The sequence below is a fragment of the Charadrius vociferus genome, unplaced genomic scaffold (genome assembly GCF_000708025.1).
Source record: "Charadrius vociferus isolate BGI_N301 unplaced genomic scaffold, ASM70802v2 scaffold527, whole genome shotgun sequence".
Taxonomy (NCBI): Eukaryota; Metazoa; Chordata; class Aves; order Charadriiformes; family Charadriidae; genus Charadrius; species Charadrius vociferus.
The window spans coordinates 261,829-283,449 of NW_009649428.1; the positions used below are offsets into that span (position 1 = coordinate 261,829).

General features: G+C 40.9%; 1 protein-coding gene and 1 pseudogene across 1 annotated transcript; both read right to left on the minus strand.

Annotated features, from left to right (window-relative positions):
• Positions 1-10,480: 10,480 nt before the first annotated feature.
• LOC104290415 (olfactory receptor 6B1-like) lies at positions 10,481-11,449 on the minus strand. The gene has a single exon (XM_009889507.1). It carries the CDS (start codon positions 11,447-11,449, stop codon positions 10,481-10,483), a length of 969 nt encoding a protein of 322 aa, XP_009887809.1.
• A 5,960-nt stretch (positions 11,450-17,409) lies between these two features.
• LOC104290416 lies at positions 17,410-18,977 on the minus strand (annotated as a pseudogene).
• Between the last annotated feature and the right edge of the window lie 2,644 nt (positions 18,978-21,621).

Genomic DNA, 21,621 nt, shown 5'->3' on the forward strand with positions numbered 1-21,621 from the left:
AAACACATCATTTGTATTTCCAACAAGCTTAGTATCATCTGAGACAGCAAGATCCCTATGAGAAGCTAGGGGTAGACTTACTCTCATCGCTTCCTTCCAAGTATAGTGAACAAAAGTCTATGCTTTTAAGCTGTTATTTTGTTCTCATGAGGGGAATTTAGAAATCTTGTAGCTTCTTTGTCATTCTCTTTCTCATATTATCTCCTAGCAGTGGTAACATCTGAGTGTGATTCTTCCCAGGAAGTTGCAGAAATGAAATACCCAATGTCTGTTGATTTCAAACACAATTTAGTGCCCAACTGTTCTCTTGAAAATCCCTGTCCAGCATACACATTAAGAAGGCACTAAATTCCATCTGGCATTCTGGATGTTGAACAGCTTGGTGTTGCCTGCGGACTTTTTGATTCCATCTAGCGAAAGGGAAAGACACTAGGTAAAAAGTTTCACTAATAAACAATCATGGTAGTAATGAGAAGGTACTGCTTTTCAAAAAACACGAGAGTTTCATGTGAATATGCTGCATGTGACCCCACAACACTCCTCCAGAAGGAATGAGACCAGACCACAGTGTTTGCACTTTTAATTTCAAATCCCACCAGGAAGTGTCTGCACTTTTTAAGATTTCAATCAGAAATTTTACATATGATCCAGAGACTAAAAGAAGACATGAAGCAGACAATCTCAAATTCTAATCACAGCTCCAGTGTGGGCTTCATTGGTGGATTTCTGTCTACATTACAGCCCTCACGTATTCTCATCTCAGATGGACTGATCTGATGGCTGGTGTTTATAGAGTTCTTTGATATGGAAAAATAGGATGGATTCAACTTAAGAAATTACATCCATGTGAAAAACTATTCCTACTGGTAAAATCTGTGTTTTTCAGAGGGGTCTTGGGGTAAGTGATTCTAACACTTAGAGAACCAAGGACTCATAGAATTGTTTAGGTTGGAAGGGACGTTGAAGATCATCAAGTACAACCATGAACCTAACACTGCCAAAACCACCACTAAACCCTCCTTTCAGGTAGCTGTAGAGAGCAACAAGGTCTCCCCTCAGCCTCTTTTTCTCCAGGCCAAATGATCACAGTTCCCTCAGCAGCTCCTCATAAGACTTGAGCTCCAGAGCCCTCAAAAGCTTTGTTGCCCTTCTCTGGACACGCTCCAGCACCTCAATGTCTTTCTTGTAGTGAGGGGCCCAAAAATGAAGACAGTATTCAAGGTGGGGCCTCACTAGTGTCAAGTATAGTGGGACAATCACTTCCCTATTAGCGACTCTTCCCCGAGCCTACAGCACTGCATGGGGTTGTTGTGAGCCAAGTGCAGGACCCAGCACTAGGCCTTGTTGAATCTCATACCATTGGCCTTGGCCCATTGATCAAGCCTGTCCAGATCCCTCTGTAGAACCTTCCTACTCTCAAGCCAACCAACACTCCTGCCCACCTTGGTGTCATCTGCAAACTTACTGAGGGTGCACTAGATCCCCTTGTTCAGGTCGTTGATAAAGATATTAAGCATAACTGGCCCCAATACTGAGTCCTGGGGAACACCCCTTGTCACCGGCCGCCAACTGGATTTAATTCCATTCACCACCACTTTGGGCCAGGCCACCCAGCCAGTTTGTTACCCAGTGAAGAGTACGCCCATCTAAGCCATGAACAGCCAGTTTCTCCAGGAGAATGCTGTGGGGAACAGTGTTAAAGGCTTTACTAAAGTCTAGGTAGACAACATCCACAGGCTCTCTCTCATCCACTAAGCATATCAGTTTCTCATAGATGGAGATCAGGTTTGTCAAGCAGGATCTGACTTTCATAAACTCATGCTGACTGGGCCTGATCACCTGATTGTCCTGCATGTGCTGTTTGATGGCACTCAAGATGATTTGTTCCATCACCTTCCCAGGCACCAAGGCACTTAAATAACCTAATTAAATTTTAAATACGCTATGTATTTCAAAGCTCCTCACAGAGCTTAAAGATGTCATACAGGACTTAAGGGATTTCTTTCTTAAATCACGTCTGGAGGACAGGTGAGAATGTCTACAACACCTAAACTAACACTACTTGCCAATACACCTGAATGCTACTTAATTCTGACAAAGGATACCCTGGAACTTATAGCCTTCACAGAAGATATTTGGAGAGAATGGATAAATGTTGCACCGAGAAGCCACCTTCCTGATGGGAAGGGGAAGCAAATAAAGTGGATGTTGTTGTGGGAGTTTACTATTTACCATCCAGCCAGGACAGCCACACCGATGAATAATTCGACAAGGAATTAAGGGATATCTCTGGATCGACTGCCCTTGTCCTTATGGGTGATTTTAACTTCCCAGACATTAACAGGGGATATCATACAGCAGACACAAACAGGTCCAGGAAATTCTTGAATCTCACTGAAGATAAATTCTCGGTGCAGATACAAAGACAGACAACTAATAAAGGTGCTCTCCTAGATTTGTTGTTTGTAAACAGAGAGGAACTGTGGGTGAAGTGGTGATTGGTGTCTGTCTTGGTCACAGTGACCATGAAGTAGTTGAGTTTCAAATCTTTGGTGACAGGAGAATAACAGCCAGCAAAACTTCAGCCATAGGTATAGGGAGAGCAGACTTTGGGCTCCTGTAGGAGCTAATTAGTAACATCCCCTGGGAACATGCTTTTGAAGGTATTGGGGTCCATGAATGCTAGTCACATTTTAAAACCCAACTCTTAAGAGCACAGGAGCAGGCAATTCCAGAGTGTGGGAAGTGGAGTAACTTGGGGCAGAAGGCCAGCTTGGCTGAGCAGGGATCTTCTAGAACTTAGGTGCAAATGAAAGTGTATGGACATTGGAAGCAAGGACAGGTGACAAGGGAGGACTAAATATTTGCTGTTTGCTACTGTAGGAAAAAAAGTCATGCAGCCAAAGCTCAATTAGAGTTCAAGCTGGCCAGCACTATGAAGGACAACAAAATAGGCTTTTAAAAAATATGTTAACAGCAAAAGGAGGATCAGAGATAACATTGATCCATTACTTGATGAGGTCAGTTACCTCACAAATGGGGAAGGAGACAAAGCAGAGAAGTTTAAAGCCTTCTTCGCCTCTGTCTTCAACAGCAATTGTGAGCCCTGAGACCCCAGAGCCTCGTGCTGGAAGACTGTGACTGTGACCATGATAAACTCCCAGCTGACTCTGAACTTGTTTGAGACTTGCTGCCCCAGCTGGATGCACGTAAGTCTATGAGGCCCAATGAGATTCATCCCAGGGAACTTAAAGATCTGGTCAATGTTATTCCAGGACCTCTCTCCATTATTTTGCAATGGTCTTGGGAGCCTGGAGAGGTTCCTGTTGACTGGAAGCTGGCAAATGTTGTACCAGTTTTCAAGAGGGGTAAGAAGAAAGACCCTAGTAATTACAGGCCTGTCAGTCTCACTTCAGTGCCTCATAAAATTATGGAGCAGATTATTCTGGGAGTTATTGAAAAACACTTGAGTGACAATGCAGTCATTGGTCATAGCCAGCACAGGTTCATGAGGGGAAATTCGTTCTTAACCAACAGTTGAGGGATATTAGTTGTTTAACATAAATAAGTAAGTTTTAGTTAGAATAAATTACTTGGGTTTGTAATATGGTGTGATTTGTGCTCTTTGTCTAACTTTACTTAGCATGAGTAGCTGGATTTGCTGAAGCCTTTAGGCTGCAATAGAGTTATTTTTCTTAGTAATTTTCCTGGCAGCTGGTACACTGTTGTGTTTAGTCTTTTAGTATGGGAAAGTGTTTTGATATCACACTGATGTTTTGGTAGTGTTTTTCCCAAGTCTGGGACTCTCCAGTTCTCCATGTTCTGCCAGCGAGTGCAGGTGCACAAGGAGTGTAAACCAGAAGATAAGGAAGTTCCAAACCTCAACTGAAACTGCAAATCAACAGGATAAGAGCCTGCCTGCCTGGATACAGAAAAAGAACCCAAGAAGATGTTAGAAGACCCCGGACAAAAAATCACTATTGGACTAAAAGACACATGGACAGGAAAGACGCATGAGGGGTGGGTGTAAAGATCACAAGGGTATAACTGCCCAGGCATTTCTTTGTTCAGGATCCTTCTCTTTGGAGGCACACAGCCCAGGCTGTTCTTGCTGCTGTACCATCCAATTAAATTAATTATTTTATAAAATTCGACACTGGAGACTCTGCTGCAGGAAACATAGGGTTGAGCCTGAAGAAGGAGGAAGTATGCGTGAGAGTAAGTGTGTGTGTGTGTGTGTGTGTGCATCACCATGAATGGTGTTTGAATGGTTGGGCAGCAGCTTTTCCTTTAACGCCAACTTAATTTCCTTTTATGACAAGGTCACCAACGTAGTTCACAGAATTCACAGAATGGTTAGGGTTGGAAGGGACCTCTGGAGATCATCTAGTCCAACCCCCCTGCCAGAGCAGGGTCACCTACAGCACAGTTGACCAAGGGAAGACAGTAGATAGGGTGGGTTTGGATTTTAGCAAAGCTTTTAATACTGTCTCTTACACTATACTTCTGGACAAAATGTCCAGCACACAGCTAGACAATTCCGCAATATGACGGGTGAGCAACTGGCTGATGGGACAGGCTCAAAAAGTCATAGTAAATGGGGTTACATTGAGTTGGTGGCCAGGCACCTGTCTGGTTCCTCAAGGCTCTGTTTTTTTTCTCAGAGAGGTGAATTATAAATTGACTGAAAAACTGACTGCAGAATTCAGTGGATGGTGTCAAACAATGCGAAGTTCAACTGGCAACCAGTATAATTTCTCAGGAACTGATACTTTGGCTGAAATTTTAGTGTTTTCGCTGAAAACCTGGACAACTGCATGCAATGAACCCTCAGCTAGTTCACAGGTTATAAAAAATTAGGGAGAGTTTTGGATACTTTGCATGGCATGGCTACTATTCAGAGGGATATCAAGAGGCTGGGGAAACGGGCTGACAGGAACCTCATGAAGTTCAGCACAGAAAAATGCGAAGTCCTGCATGTGACAAAAGAAAAACAACCCTCGTGTAACAAGATGGGCTGGTATCTGACTGACTATGAAAGAACTTCGCAGAAAAGCATCTGGGGATTGTGGCTGACAGCAAACTGAATAGGAGAAAGTACTGTGCCCTTACAGTAAAGGCAACCAGCCACATCATGGGCTGTATTTCTAAGACTAATGGGATGGTGGAAGAGATTATTCTCCTCTATGAAACACTTCCAACACACCAGTCTGCAGTATTGTGTCCAGTTTTGTTCACCGGATAAAAAAGACAGTGACATATGGAGTGGAGAGAGTCTAGTGAAGGATCATGAAGCTGGCTAAGGAACTGGAGAACAAGACATACAAGGAGAAGCTGAGAGATCAGGGCTTGTTTATCCTTAAGAAGTCAGGGCCCAGGGGAGTTCTCATTGTCTACAGCTCCCTAGTTGAGGTGGAGGGGCAGTTTTAGAGAAGCTGGAGACAGTCTTTTCTTGGAGGTACTCAGTGGCAGGACTAGAGCCCATAGAAAACAAGTTGGAACAAAGGAAATTCCTTCTAGATGTAAGGAAATTCTGTTTTCACAGTAAGGGTGGAACTTGGGTCCAGATTGGTGGCAGAATTCCCAATGAGATATTCATCGCCTTGGAGATGGTAAAAATTCAACCTCATATGACAGTGAGCAACCTGAATTATCTTCAGATTTTACCCTCCTCTAAGAAGGATGTTGGAATTCCAGAGGTCCTGTTGAACCTAAATTGTTTTATGATTCCATGATTCTGAAGTTAGCAGACATTCATATACATGTGCAGACATGCTTTACTCTCATCTATGAAGCGGGACAGTAAGAATGAGGAGACCAGGAATGACAGAATGCATGCTGGGAAATTTTGAGGATAAATTAATAAAGCCAATGCATATTAGCACAATTAAGCAATAGCACATGGTACTAGGGAGAGCTTCTGTAAAGGAATAAGTCCAATTTGAGTAGCTAGGTGTAGATCTAAATCTCTCTAAGAAGAAACCACAAAATACTAACAAGTCCTCCTCTGGGAGAGATTGATCCAAGAACACACCAGCAGTCCCTATTTCCCACAAGATGTGCATCAACATCATTGTCAACATGCTGGCTATCAGTTCATTCAACCATATGGTCAGTAAAGCATCTCTCTCCAGGAAGTCCAGTAAAGCCACGTGAAACACTGCAGGATCGATTCATTTCATCATGGACCCAGAGTTCAAAATTGGATCCCGCATACTACATCTATAATTTACTTGGCCCTGCACATTACTAACACAAGTTCAGCTCTGCTCTCACCATGAACAAGGCACTTACTTGGGACCATTTTTTTTCGTCCCCCTCAACTTCCTCTTTTTCACTACTGGTTATTATAAGTTTCACTACTGGTTAATAATAAGATAAGGTTTATCTGCTCCAAGTTGGGCTCTTAATTCCCTAATGAAAACTAGAGTGATGTAAGTGATGCTATATGAGTCCAGATATAACAAAACACTCTTTGGTGTTCTGAACATAAAATAGTACAGCCTGCACCAGTCTGGGGAGCCCTGCAGCACTGAAATACTAAGAGTTAGTTGTCTTTGGCGCATGACACATACTCTGATGCTTGGATATAATTTCCCTTTGCCTGAAGATCTGAAGTGGCTGAAGGGGTTCATCACTCTCCTCGAGAACCAGGAAAAAAAAGTAATAAATAAGGATTTCACAGAAAAAGACCTAAGAAATAAATCCTGTGGCCAGAAAAGACACCCCAAAGAGGAAACCAGGCGGAGAATTCTCTCAGCAGCTAGTCTGCTAGTTAATAGCCAAACACAGATAGTTGTATCTACAGTCGGGGGAATACTGCCCTGGTTCTCCTCTGAACTGTGAAAACAGTGATATTTTTACATTTTGGCTGAATGTGCTTAGTTCAAAGTGTTTATAAAAATGAGAAGACTTTGCAGCAGTCTTCCAGAATGGTGTTTCATGGTATGAAATTGAAAGCACGTCATACCCAGAAACTCTTGAAAAACTCTAAGGTTGTTCCACAAAGGAAGTAGCCAAAATTAAAATAGTTTTATCTGTTCTGAGGAGCAGACTCTAATGAGTTGTGGCTGAGACAGAATTATTTAGTTCCAAAAGGGAGCCTGCAAATGAATTTACATTCTTAAGGTATGTGTGATACAGGAACAAGCCTAAGTTATTTAACATAATAAACTTTATAAGCATTATAAACCATTGATATATAAGCATTATAATGCTTATAATGCTTCTTAAGCACTTTGTGACCTGTCTTGGGGATTAATCTCTATTCCCCCAAACAAATGGACTGGAAAGGTACATATCCACATGGCTCATAGAGTGGCTCATGGCTCATGACTTTAGAGTAAATTCCCATCCTAAGTACCTAAGAGGTGATTGTAGTCAATGAAGCTCTGGGCTTCAGTCTCTATAAACTTTGGCAAGGCTGAGATAGACAAATTCTACTGAAATGGCTCCAGATGGCTATGTTTAGGAAACTGGATCCTGCCTTTATAGTAATCATCTCAACAGATCTCTAGACACTGTTTTTTTATACTTTTAGAGACATATTCAGTGTCCAGGATAGATGTCTATTACTATTTCAAGCATCCCAGAGTATCCAGGGCACCTTATAGCCCTGGTAGATAGGACACAGGTTCTGTGTAAGGCCAGTGTCCTTCTGGAATAACAATTAGAGGACAGCCAGGGTAAACAAAGGCATTTCAAAAGGCACTAAGCACCCATGTCCATGCAACTAATTCAAGTCGTAGAACTTCCTTGATAATGTTGAAAGCTGAGACAACTTCTACTCCCACTTACATGTTTAAAACTGCAGTCCAATCCCATTTATAAAGTTAGGTGAGATGAATATTAACCAGCTGTGCAGCCTTATTATTTATCTGCATATTTAAAGGTAAGCAGGAAGTTGAACTTGTCCTCCAAGGTCATTAAACACAACTTGTCAATCAGGAATCAGAAAATGATTCTACTGAACTGAGCCCATACTGGGTTGAGTCTATGTTTCTATGTTTATCTCTTTTACTCTGAGGGTAGTAAGACATGTTGCCCAGAGAAGTTGTGGATGCCCCATCCCTGAAGGTGTTTAAGGCCAGGTTGGATGGGGCTTTGAGCAACGTGGTCTAGTGGAAGGTGTCCCTGCCCATGGCAGGGAGCTGGAACTGGATGATCTTTAAGGTTCCTTCCAACTCAAATCATTCTATGATTCTATGTTGTTGTTATGGTCATCTGTTATGTTTCACTATAAAGAGCTTAAATGTAGCATAAAAACTCAGTACCATGTAGAAGCATAAACATCACAGGCTATAAGGTAGTTCTTGGCTGTATTATAAAAATTGTGAACTTTTAGATTGGCTTTTAAAACTATTGCAGTATTTCCATCCCAGTGAAAGGCCACAGGCAGGCAATAGTATCCCAGGATCTTCTGTTTGGAAATGCAGGAACCTTGCTTGTAACTGGGACATGAGTGTAGTTGCATCTCAAGTGTTTTAAGCACAATGTCTTTCTAAAATAATAAATAAACAAGTAAATAATAATAATAATAAAAAAACACAAATAAAAAAGGAGCCCTTAAAAGCAGCGGAAACTAGGAAGATCACATTGCTGTTGTGAAACAGAGAAGTGGCAGAGAGTAGCACACACAAGACACTGGCAGAAGTCCTGGGTGAACAGACGCAAAAGCCTACGGAGTGGGTCAAATCAAGTGATTGCTTGCGGACGGACCCAGACGCCGACCACAGAATTCACAGAATTCACAGAATTGTTAGGGTTGGAAGGGACCTCTGGAGATCATCTAGTCCACCCCTCCTGCCAGAGCAGGGTCACCTACAGCACGTTACACAGGACAGCGTCCAGGCGGGTTTTGAATGTCTCCAGAGTGGGAGACTCCACCACCTCTCTGGGCAGCCTGTTCCAGTGCTCCACTACCCTCAAAGTAAAGAAGTTCCTTCTCATGTTAAGATGGAACTTCCTATGTTCAAGTTTATGCCCATTACCCCTCGTCCTATCACTGGGTGCCACTGAAAAAAGACTACTCCCATCCCCCTGGCATCCTCCCATTAAGTATTTGTATGTATTAATAAGATCCCCCCTCAATCTTCTTTTCTCTAGACTAAAGAGACCCAAGTCCCTCAGCCTTTCCTCATAAGAAAGGTGCTCCAATCCCCTAATCATCTTTGTTGCCCTTTGCTGGACCCTCTCCAGCAATATGATCAATGTGATCAATATGATCAATGCTGAAGCCACTTTATTAAAATACTTAAGCCATTATATACTTTTTACTACAACGTGGGCTAGCTCTGCGGCTTGTGCTCATTGGCTTCTAGACTTATACACACAAACTATTATTGGTTAAATGCAGCTGTAACTTATTATCTACACTTTGTTACTATTTCTGACAAGTCAGTCTTTTAATTAATGCACATTCCACCTCTGTTGGGGAGTAGCAGTAGTTTCGGTGTCAGCACATGATTTCCTCCTTCATGTTGACATTCAGTACGTGTCTGTTGTTTTCCAAGAAGTTTCCCACAATTGCTCATTGACATGGCTAGCCTGGTGAAAAGGGGCCTAGCCACGACATTTGACATGGTGACATATTTAGCAAAATAGCCACATATCACTTCCTAGACTAAATTAAATCAGTGGTGCAGATGTTCACAAAGGCAGCAGAGAGCAGCCACTGACTACTAAAATACACAAAATTCACAAAAAACTGTAAATTCATTCATATCCAAACTAATACACAGTGACTTCAGCAGAATTTATAAGAACAGAAATTAATGAAAATGTCCTACAAAATGGACAAAATTTATTTTATTTATAGTGACCAGGTTGTAAAGCCTTCAGTTTATTTAGAATATTTATTTCAACCTTCCTTAAGAAGTTGGGCTTTTCCCGTTCCACTGTGAACATTTTCTTTCCTTCTGCTGTTACTGTCTTCCAGGAGGATTGATTCAGGTTCCTAAGTACAGACCTTGTAGGACGTGAAATACTGTGGAGTGCATAAGACCTCCCCTTTTGGATAGGCAGTTATGATACAGGAACTGCAGAAGAGACTCTTCCTTTTAGCATCACATTTGTAGATCAAGCAGAATACCCAAGGTCTTTAAAACATTAATGTGCCTATAATAGGCACCTGCATCTCACCTTAGCTGCCGGATATTGTCTGGAGTTGGATCACATGCTATTCAATTCTCTTCTCAAAGCCGTTGATGTATGACATCCTAGGCATGTCTTTCTGTTCCCTGAAGTGCCTGTGAGTCAAATCAATAACTTCATTATGCATAAGCCTTCATCAAAGAAGAAAGATCATTTGAAGGTAGTAGGTAGAAAGTTGATTTCTTGTTGAGGATACGTGGTCATATGTATGCCTCAGTTTCTTGAGTTATCAGCATTATGATGATTGAAGTTCTGACTAAGTACAACCTAAATCTTAAAACCTTTCTTTCTCACTGTCACACTTACAGTCTGTCTATAAGGAGCTACCTTAACAGTGGACAGCAATGGACTGACAGACCTTGGGGGCAGTCTGTCTAACACTGAAGATTTTTTTCAAGGCCCTTTTGACCTCCTGGTTCCTCAGACAGTAAATGAAGGGATTGAGCATGGGAGTTATGATAGTGTACACGATTGACACCAGCTTGTTTAAGTCAAAAGGGTGGATTCTCTTGGGCCTGGCATACATGAACAGAGTGGCTGAAAAGAAGATAATAACTACAGTGAGGTGAGAAACACAGGTGGAGAAGGCTTTCTTCCTACCCTGGGTTGTGGGGATATGTAGGATGGTGTTGATGATGCATATATAGGAGATAATCGTGACAGAGAGGGGAACCAGCAAGATAAGCAAGGCCAGGATGAAATCCACTATTTCAGCCGTTGTCATGTCAGCACATGATATGTTCAGCAAGGGGCTGATGTCACAGAAGAAGTGGTTGATGACATTGGAGCCACAAAAAGATAGCTGAGAGATGAAAAATACTTTCAGCATGGAGGCCAAGAAGCCAATGATCCAGGAGCACGTGGCTAGTAGAATGCAGAGCCGGTGGTTCACGATGACTGTATAGCAGAGGGGATTGCAGATGGCCACATAACGATCATAAGCCATGACTGCAAGAAGGACACACTCAGTACTAATAAGAGAGCTGAAGAAGTAAAGTTGGGTCATACAGCCTCCAAAAGATATATTCTTGCTTTCAACAAGGAAATTCACTATCAGTCTAGGGACAGTGACTGAGATATAACAAGCCTCCAGGAAGGAGAGGTTGCTGAGAAAGAAATACATGGGCTTGTGAAGCTGATGGTTGATCTTTATCAAAATAATTATGAGTATATTTTCGAAGATGGTCAGCATGTAGGCCACCAGGAATATCACAAAGAGCAACATTTGGAGTTCCATGATAGTTGGAAAGCCCAAGAGGATAAATTCCTGGAATTTTGTGCTGTTTTTCTGCTTCATGGCAAAGGGCATAGTAGCGAGCTTCAGAGAAAAAGTAAAGACAATAAAGAGAAAAAAAATGGAATATTTTTAAAATCAAAGAAATTGTGGTAAGAACTGCAGAGGAAGAAAAGAAAAAAATGGCAAGTTGAAAAGAAGAAAGGAATAATAATGATGATAAAAATTAAAAAAAACATAAGGGGAGGAAGAAAAGGAACATTATTCATTCAGATCATATACCTTTTGAAGATATAAGAGCAAATTCAATATGATATTTTGATATCTGGTTCATAATTAGTAGCCTAGATTATTACTGAAATCCATGGTTGTTGAAAGTCCAGTTCAACACCCAGTTGTCTCAACTTGCAGGGAATATTGGATACCTAAGGATTCACCTTCATGACTTACGCAATTTGGCTTAGTTCTCCAAAACCAAGTCATTGCTGCACTCCAATTCTGTGGAGTAGAGCTTTGTCCATGGTACATATAGAAAGCCTCAAGACATTCACTGAACGAAACAGGTATTTCCAGAGACCAATATGTGTTATTCTAAATAAAGCTCCCAAGGAAGATGAATTACATTTTGGAGGAATGTATTTCTCTGTCTCTTCCCCTCCCATCCACTGTTTTTTCATTTCTCTATCTATTCGCCTTTTTAAAAAACTTGACAAGCTAATTTTCATACTTCTCAATTTCCACAGGTCAAAATTGAAAAGAAAAAAAAACCTCTCAAATTGATAAATACACATTTATCTCCTTTAACCTTACCATATTCTTATCTAAGCTAAGAAATGCTTTTTCTTCTTGTTTTAAAGTTCTATTTGTGTAATATATTAGTTCATGTTAAAAGCAAAGAAACAAACCACCTCTTCCCCCCTCCCCAGAATTAGTAGAGAAAAGCATATAAGAAACTAGGTTTTCAGTCATAGAACATTCATCTTCATAAACAATTCATTGATACTGAAACACGAGTCCAGATACAGTTCATTTAAAATGTTTTATAGGTTCAGAAGCGGCAATATAAATCATAATTGAAGACTTGTAACATGCAAACTCATTTAAATTTGTAACCGTATTACTGTTAGCTTTTACTACCATGAGAAATTCCACAGGTCTAAGGAGAAGCTGCAAAATTTTGTCTTTTTTTCTTAGTAAGCACAAAATACATTATTAGCCAATTGTCTCCATAGTACATGGATTCAGTACTTCCTGACCTGGCCAGTGTTAGTTCACCTATAAAACTGGGGATATCAAGTGTTTCAAATTCCAAATTGTTTATCTTACACATCAGTCAAATCTCTAAATAAGCAATTACAAGAGAGTGATAGAGATTCTCCTAAATTGAATCACAGAATCACAGAATGGTCAGAGTTGGAAGGGACCTCGAGATCATCTAGTCCAACCCCCCTGACAGAGCAGGGTCACCTACAGCAGTTGCACAGGACAGCGTCCAGGCAGGTGTTGAATGTCTGCAGTATGGTAGACTCCGCCACCTCTCTGGGCAGCCTGTTCCAGTGCTCTGCCACCCTCAAAGTATAGAAGTTCCTCCTCGTGTTTAGATGGAACTTCCTATGCTCAAGTTTGTGCCCATTACTTCTTGTCCTGTCATTGGGCACTACTGAAAAAAGACTGTTCCCATCCCCCTGGCATCCTCCCTTTATGTATTTATAAGCGTTAATAAGATCACCCCTCAGTCTTCTAGACTAAAAAGACCCAAGTCCCTCAGCCTTTCCTCATAAGAGAGATGTTCTAATCCCCTAATCATCTTCATAGCCCTTTGCTGGACCCTCTCCAGCAGTTCCCTGTCCTTCTGGAACTAGGAAGCCCAGAACTGGACATAATTGCTTACATTTTTCTGTTAGTTGAACTGGAGAAATACCTGAGCTATCTTAACATTAGAAGACTATACAGAGAAGCTGGGATTCATCTACTGAAATTTAGATAGCTATCAGTTTAGTTATCTCACATACAGTATACTCAGCTTGTCTTCTTTCCAGGGCATACAGATATACAGGCATTTCCAGGTAACTGCTGTCATTAAGAGGAAAAGGTCTAAAATAGGTCAGATGGATCATTCCATAGCCATGTCTATTTGTTTCTTCCTTGTCTCTATAAGTGCATGTCAACAAGCAGCTCAGACGCCTAGATGTGTTGCTTCGTGTAGTTCATACGTATGCTGTAGATGTTGAAACGCAAGAGGATTAATTCCTCTTTGAAAGAAGATTACCCTACAAAAATTCCTGAAGAAGAATAATAGCAAAAATCTTTCTTCTCTTACCTTCACACCACTTCAGCAGTGCCATTCATGGACTGGTTAGGAAAGACAATCTTTCTCCATGATTTAATTGAAAAAACATAACCCAAGTGGTGGGAGTTCTGCAAAACATACTGACGTGATTGCTTCTTACCTGTTCATAAAAAAACAGTTCAGCATAAGATTGCATAAGTAATTACTCATGGGATTTGACTGTTTACTTTGCCTTTGTATACCAGAGATACCCAAGAAGGAAACTCATGAAGACTAATTGTAGCTTTCTGAGGCTCTCTCTGCGGCACTTGCAGTTCATGAAACAAAACAATAACCTAATTTAGCTGCTGTGAAACATTTCCTGGAGGTCACTATTCCTCAGTTATTTACTAGTGATTCTTCTTATGAACAAGCTACTGACAGAGGTTCTTGAGAAAGCTACCCAAAACTATATATTGTGAATCTCTACCTGAGTAATTATCTATTACTGTGCCTACATGATCAATAAACTGTGTTTTCACAAAGCATATCACCGTGCAAGTGGAACTAATTTGTCTACACCTTCATGTTTTTTGGTCGTAGTGGATGAAAAGCTGCACATGAGCCAACAATGTGTGCTTGCAGCCCAGAAGGCCAACTGTATCCTGAGCTGAATCAAAAGAAGCGTAGCCAGCAGATCAAGGGAGGCAATTCTGTCCCTCTACTCTGCTCTGGTGAGACCCCACCTGGAGTACTGGGTCCAGCTCTGGAGTCCTCAGCACAGGAAAATCATGGACTTGTTGGAGTGGGTACAGAGGAGGGCCACAAAAATGATCAGAGGGATGGAACACCTCTCCTGTGAGGGCAGGCTGAGACAGTTGGTGTTATTTAGCCTGGAGAAGAGAAGGCTCCGGGGAGACTTTATTGCAGCCTTTCAGTACTTAGAGGGGGCTTGTAAGAAAGTTGGGGACAAACACTTTTTCAGGGCCTGTTGCGATAGGACAAGGGGCAATGGTTTTAAACTAAAAGAGGGTAGATTTAGAGGAAAAGGAATAATTTTTTTTACAATGAGGGTGGTGAAACACTGGAACAGGTTTCCCACAGAGGTGTTAGATGCCCAATCCCTGGAAACATTCAAGGTCAGGTTGGATGGGGCCCTCAGCAACCTAATCTAGTTGAAGGTGTCTATGCTTATTGCTGAGGGGTTTGGACTAGATGATTGTTAAAGGTCCCTTCCAACCCAAACTATTTTATGATTGTATGATTCTATGATTCTATGACAGATAGTATAAAAATGGGCAAAGATAATAACTTGTAACTTAGTAGTTGCAAATAGGCAATTAGGAGAAGCTTCTTCACTAGGAGGTTAGAACAGCACTGAAACAAGTTGCTCAGAGGGATTATAGTATTCCTGTCTTTGAAGGTTTTCAACTCTCAGCTTGACCAAGTCACAGATGTCATGATATAAAGATGGTGAGAGTTGTACTACAAAAGAGAAGTCAAATTATGAATATACTCACACCTGGAGTACTATGTCCAGTTCTCAGCTCCCCAGCACTAGAGCAACATGCATATACTGGAAAGAGTCCGGTGAAGAGCCACTAAAGGCTGAAAGAGCTGGGACTGTTAAGCCTGGAGATGGGAAGGGTCAGGCAAGGTCTCATTAATGTATACAAATATTTCTGAAGGGAGAGTGTAAAGAAGATGTAGCCAGGCTCTTCTCTGGCATCCACTGACAGGACAAAAGGCAATGGGCACAAACTGAAACACTGGAGGTTCTGTCTGAACAGGAGGAAACACATTTTTACTAGGAGGGTGACCAAGCATTGGCACAGGTTGCCCAGAGAGGTTGTGGAGTCTCCATCCTTGGTGATATCCAAAGCTGTTGGGGCATGTTCCTAGGCAACTAGGTTTTCCTTGCTTGAGCATGGAGGTTTGACCAGATGACCTCCAGAGGTCCCTTCCAATTTCAACCATACTGTGATTTTGTGATATTCAAAGGTCCCTAAAAAACATTTCTATGATTCTGCGATTCTATGATGCCAAATGTCACTATGTGCTTCTGAGTGGAAAACAGAACTGAGCTGCATTTGTCTACATAAGTTTGAAGGGGTGTCTATAAGCCATTGAATGTATTGCCTAGATCATATTGAATGTACTACTCAGTCATATGTTGAAACCTACTCAGTCAGATTCATTTGCCTAAACATCAATTTCTATTGCAATTTGAGACACCACATGCTTTTTCAATTGTCATCCACATTAAAGAATCATACAAAAACTTAGCTTGGAAGGATAGAGTTTCAATTCTGGAATTTTTAACTCATTCTGCTGTCAAAAACATATTTCAGTCAGGTCAGATTTTTCAGGGACTTGTCTAGTCAAGCTTTGAAAAGCTCAAAGGATGGAGATTTCATAACTGGAATTTTGTTGCAGTGCTTAATCACTCTGATTGATTTTGTTTGTTTGTTTTGTTCTTTTTTGTACTATCTAATCTGACCGTTTTCCACAGTATTCTCCTGGAGAAACTGACTGTTACTAAATACCGCCTTAATGTTCTCTTCTCTAGACATATTTCCATCTGGCTCTCTTTGTATTCCTTGTGGTCCAACACCTCTATCATGCTGTCTTTCTTGTAGTGGGAAGCCCCAAACTGGACATACTACTACAGATGTAGTCTTATAAATATATGCAGTCTCAGGTGACAAATAGACGGGAAGGATCATTGCCTTTGGCTTGCTGGCTAGATTACTGCTAATACAGGGAGGCAGTTGGCTTTCATTACTGTAGGGGCACACTCCTGACTCCTGTAAACTTGTCTGCCAAGACCTCCAGAGATGTTGTCTAGTCAGCGACTGCCCAACTTATACTGAAGTATTGGGTAATTCTTCCCCACATGCAGGATTTTGCACCTGTGTTTGTTGAATTGCTTAAAGTTCTTCTTGTCCTTCTCCTTCTGAATGTTACTTTTGAAAGGGCTGGATCTCTCATAGGTCCAGTGTCAAATTTTCCAACTCTGTGTGGATACTGAAACAGCATCAGAAATGCTGCTAGATGCCTATGTTTAGACAATTGATTCTTGGTGCTTATATCTCCTCATGTAATATAGAATGAGCAGAGGAAAATTACACTTCAAAATCAGGGGGCTTATTTACCATTTAAAATGAAGATTAAACTATACAGGTTAACCCTCTTCCCCAAAAGTAAAGGTTTGTTCTGTAAATCTCAGCTACTTCCCAAAGTTCTATTTGAAGTTAATGAAGAGAAGGAAATTCTCAGTCATGGTTCATGTTCTCCTATGACAGCTAAATTGATTGATATCATCTGAGTTACTGAAGTTCCCATCCTAATCCCTGTGAAGAAAGTTGACATAACTATTTATTTGGTGCCTCAAGTACTTTGAATCCTCGTTTCATATTAAGTTGGATCAAGGTCAGAATGCAATTGTGTTCTTTAATGCAGACCAAAAAAATGCACTAAGACAAGGCGATGATGCTTATTGCCTTCTTTACCGGTCAGGAATGATGTATGATGAGTTCGGTAGGAACACCTTCTTTTACATTCATTGGTGTTAGTATTCACTGATTTGGGCTTAACATGCAGATTGACTCAGGAAAAGCAATCCTTAACCACTGATGTCTATACAAAACCATAATCTTCATTTCTGTCAAAGTCTTATTAGACATTCATAGGGTTCAGACAAATTCAGTTGGAAGACTATCTTCCAAGTATTATATTAGTGATCAGACCCAGGTCAGGCATACATGAAGAAGGTGGCTGAAAAGAAGATGATGACCACAGTCAGGAGAGAAACACAGGTGCAGAAGGGTTTCTTCCTGTTCTGGGCCATGAGAACATACAAAATGGTGCTGGTTATGCACATGTAAGAAATTATGATGACAGAGAGGAGATCAACAGAATAAGCAAGGCAAAGACAAAGTCAACCATCTCTGCAATAACTCCTCAGGGCAAGACAGGTTAAGCAAAGGGCTGATGTCACAATAGAAGTGGTTGATGACATTGGGACTACAGAAAGAGAGCTTGGAAATGAAGAAGACCTTTGACATAGATGTCAGAAAGCCAACCAGCCATTACCCCATGGCCAGCTGCATACAGACTCTGTGGTTCATGATGTGGTAGCACAGGGGGTTGCAAATTGCCACATACCAGTCATAGGCCATGACAGCCAGGAGGACACATTCAGTAGAGACCAGGGCAATGAAGTAGAGCTCGGCCATACAACCTGTGAAGGAGATACTCTTATTCTTCACCAGAATGTTGACCGGCAATTTGCGAACAGTGACTGAGATGTACCAACCCTCTAGGAAAGCCTAAGAATGGGCTACATGGGCTTGTGAAGTTGGCAATTTCTTCTGATTAAAGTGATATGACTGTTTTCAAGGACAGTGAACATATACACAATGAGGAGAATTGCAAACAATAGAGCCTGCAGCTCTGTGATGGCAGGGAGTTGCAAGAGGATGAACTCATGGATGAGTTCAATGATAGGGTCAAGAAAAAAATCAGTACCAGATGGATTTATCCTGCAGCATAAAAGAGGGAACCTGTTCAGCCTTCCCCACCGAGACCATTCTTTCTTTTCTCCCTCTTTAATATATGATGAATAACCTCCATCATGATAATGAACTCCACCAATGATGTCATGGGAATGAACAATGTCTCAAACGATACCACTAAAAGCACAGTGGAAATGATCCTCATCTTCAACATTGGCATCTTCACAGTATTGTGCCCATTCCTTCTCTCCCTCACTGCATTGATCTGCTGGGACATACGCCAATGGCAATAACAACGACGGAGAATATACTCCCCTTTCCCACTCTCTCTTTCCATGCTAAGTATACTCACAATGGCCCACCCACAAGATCCGTGGGACCATGCACCACTAAGATACACTGGAAGTCTTGGAACATCACAAAGCAAGACAGGCCTCAATCTGTCCACTTTAGTCTTACATGGGAAGAAAGTATACACAAAAGAGGAATGGGGTTGGGATGACTCTCGTCGAATGGCTTAACTCCAAACCATTCCAGGAGAGAAAATACAAATCAGGTGCTGGGTAATCAATGGATCCACATACCGTAAGCCAACCAAAATGAAAATATTTTATTTGTAAGTCTGATTGTGACCTGTTCTCACCCCCTTTTCCTGCTTCCAGTGTTCTAATTAATGCTCCTTCAGGGACGTAAATAGTAACAATACAGGTGCAAGAGAACTCTGCAAGATGTTAAGTCATTTTGGGTATTTGACCACTTAACTCTACTTCTGTGCCTTATTTTCTTCTTACCATTCCCCTACCATTTCCTTAGCCTACATCTTTCATTTTTTTCTCTCACACTTTCTGTCTCCTAGCAGTTTAAATTAGGGGGAAGCTTCATCTCACTTCATTTTAAGCTTATAGGGCATAGAAACCTATACGTAACCTTACAGTCTGATTCTTCTAATAGATAAGGGTGAGGATGTCAGTCACATAATTTTCAGATAGATTAATGGAAGTAGGCCACATGAAGACTCCCTAGAATTGTATAGTTGTCTCCATTTACGGTAAACATATTGTGGTTTGATTGAATAGCTCATCCTGTGAAGTTAGGTGAAAAGAACTGACTGACCCTGAGTTACTAGTCTGAGCCTGCCTGAAAATACTGAAAAGCAGCAGGCAACTCACAGTTATCTTTCTCAATCCAACTTTCACTGTATTTTTTGTGGTTCACTCAAAAAAACCCCAGTTGTTATCCATCCAACTGCTGCAATGCTATTCATGTCAGCTGCATACTTTCTATAAAATCACTGGAATTGAACAGACTGGCAGCAACAGAACAGGTTCATCTTATGTAGGACTTGAATCATTCTTTGTAAGCAACTCTCTTTTCCTCCAGTAAATGAAGAGAAAGACTCACACAATGGGCCTACTGTGTTAGGTATCCATTAGCTCTGGTGAACCTAGGCTACTGACTCTAAAGGTCTAAAGGTCTAAAGGTCCCCCTTAAGATTAAATTAATTATGTCGTGAAAATGTTTATTTCCCTCCTGTGACTACAAAAACTATCAAAAGTTCAGTGCAGTTTGAAATATCTACATTACAAGTATTTGCAGGACAAATAACTCTTAACAAAAATGCCCCCATTCTAAGAAAAAGAAAGGAGAGCTAGTCAGGAAGAAAAGAGGGCCTGGAACAGAGAAGATGATAAACAGCAAAGTAGGCACTGGTCAGGAAAAAACCCCAAACTGATCCAGAGAAAATCTGAACAGAGAATTTTGTATGTTAATAAAATGGCACGCCATACAACCATTTTAAAATGAGAAATCAGTCTGTGGAATATATATTGTAAATACCCAGTATCTATTATAAATACCTAGATGCAAAACATTCCCTCTAGAATAATTTTCTTCTGTATTATGTCCAGACTTGCTGTCCAAAACAGGAGGCTTATTCAATATTTAATAACTACAGTATTGTCTATGTGGGTTTTTTCACTTCACTGTCAATCCAGGTTTAGCAATCTTTTTGGCAACACCAACAACATGGGAATAACAAAATTAAATGGATTAGCTATTCTAGTGACAGCAGGAATCACTGGAGGAATCTGGGGGGTGTTTAACCTTTGACAATGATTCTCATATATTTCTCTTTCCCAGCTTGACTGTTGTTTCTCGTAGCTATACTTAGGCAGGTACAATGTAAGCATTTGCACAAAGCTGTATTTCCTAATCTCCTTTTATATTCAAAAGATAAAATAAGCAAGTGTGGACACTTTTCATCTCTGTGAAATTGATCTCTGTATATTCCTGTGAGCACAAATGTGTATTTTTGTGTTTAACATACCACTGGACTCCAGACCAACAGAAGGTTCCTTGCACAGTACTTTGTGGAGCAGACTTAGCCATATTTATCATGCATAATGGTTAGCCTGGTCTCCCTTGGTTTGTGTGTCCCTATAGTAGCCTACTACAGTGATGCTTGCATAATATGTGTTCAGTGCCCTGGAGCCTGGCGTGAGTTCAAGTGGGGATATCTGGGAATGTAGAGTTTGCTGGAATAATATTGGGCCTCATGAAATGCGAATTAAATCATCCACAGATCTTCAGAGTTAATAGAGCTGCAGGTAACATCAGGCTAGACAACCCTCTTGAAATAACTGAGCTTTGCACATCCTCAACACCAGTATGTATATATACAAATATGTATTCTGTTAGATTTGTTTTATAGATTCAACCATAGATAGAGTGGAGGAGGTGTTGATTTATTGTTTTTATCATTGACTCATTGTTTTCTTATTCTGTCCAAGGTACTATCACCCTTTCTCGTCAGCCAGTAACCAGGAACCCACAGACTCCTCTGAAGAGGGTATATCGCTGTAAGGGACTGACTTTCATTCTGCATGCCTTACAAGATCCAGCATGTGTGTCATTCTAGTCCACTAGGATAAGACTCATCTGATAAGATTAATTTTTAATCAGAAGAGCCACGCCCTAGAAGTGCTCATTTTCATTTTAGGATAAGTTATCCTGCTGTGACCAGCTAAGATGTAGACATTTCTACTGTGAATGCCTTGACCTGCATGAATAGACTCAGGTTCCAGAGATTTAACATGGGGACTCTGAAAAGGGAAACACAAAAAAAACACAAATCCAGCTCCCCTAAAATCCTCTCATGAAAAGACAGTTTAATCCCACCTGGTTTAGACATCTAAAAGTTGTCTACCTATTTCTAAGGAAGTCATCTAGGCATCCTCTGTAATCATTAGAAAGTGGGCTCTGCCAAAGTCTATTAATCCTGTACTTAGTTAGGGATCTAGAGATAATTAGTCTGTGTCATGTTCTTACCCAAATAACACTCTGGACAACTAATTATATTTCTAGATCTGGGCTTGCTGATATAAGATAATGTAAGATAAGATAATGTAAGACAAGACTACTAGGACCTTTTATTTTACTATAAGCCAGAA

Coding starts and splice junctions, on each gene's coding strand:
- LOC104290415 (XM_009889507.1), bottom strand. CDS start 11,449: ATGAAGCAGAAAAACAGCACAAAATTCCAGGAATTTATCCTCTTGGGC.